Source organism: Condylura cristata, unplaced genomic scaffold, assembly GCF_000260355.1.
Source record: "Condylura cristata isolate star-nosed mole 26May11 unplaced genomic scaffold, ConCri1.0 scaffold00002, whole genome shotgun sequence".
Lineage (NCBI taxonomy): Eukaryota > Metazoa > Chordata > Mammalia > Eulipotyphla > Talpidae > Condylura > Condylura cristata.
Window position 1 is genome coordinate 2,184,303 of NW_004567103.1, and position 441 is coordinate 2,184,743.

Genomic DNA, 441 nt, shown 5'->3' on the forward strand with positions numbered 1-441 from the left:
GTCCTGAGGCAGCAGCGGCGCAGCGCGGCGCCGGGACGTGCCGGCCACAGGGAGGGGCGGACGGCGAGGGAAGCTGCCGAAAGTACCTTGAGGTCCCGGCGCTCCAGGTGCAGGAGCTCGGGGCCCCTGATGTCGTGCCGCGTGAAGGTGTCCTTGTACTCACAGAGGCTGAGGTGCTCCAGCCAGGCCGCAACCTCCTCTGTGCCCCAGAGGTGGACTGTCAGGGAGAAGCAGCAGCACCCGTGAGTGCCGCAGCACGCGGGCACGCGCAGACACCCAGGCGCCACACCCCGGCCACGCGCCCCGGCACCCCGGCAGGAGGCGCCACACCCCGGCCACGCGCCCCGGCACCCCGGCAGGAGGCGCCACACCCCGGCCACGCGCCCCGGCACCCCGGCAGCAGGCGCCACACCCCGGCCACGCGCCCCGGCACCCCGGCAG

General features: G+C 75.7%; 1 protein-coding gene across 1 annotated transcript in view; it reads right to left on the bottom strand.

Annotated features, from left to right (window-relative positions):
* DGKD (diacylglycerol kinase, delta 130kDa) overlaps window positions 1-441 on the bottom strand; it is a 57,369-nt gene that overhangs the window by 3,598 nt on the left and 53,330 nt on the right. Inside the window, exon 26 of the mRNA XM_012725175.1 lies at window positions 87-232. Coding sequence (XP_012580629.1) covers window positions 87-232 — 146 coding nt within the window. The remainder of the gene's footprint in view (window positions 1-86; window positions 233-441) is intronic.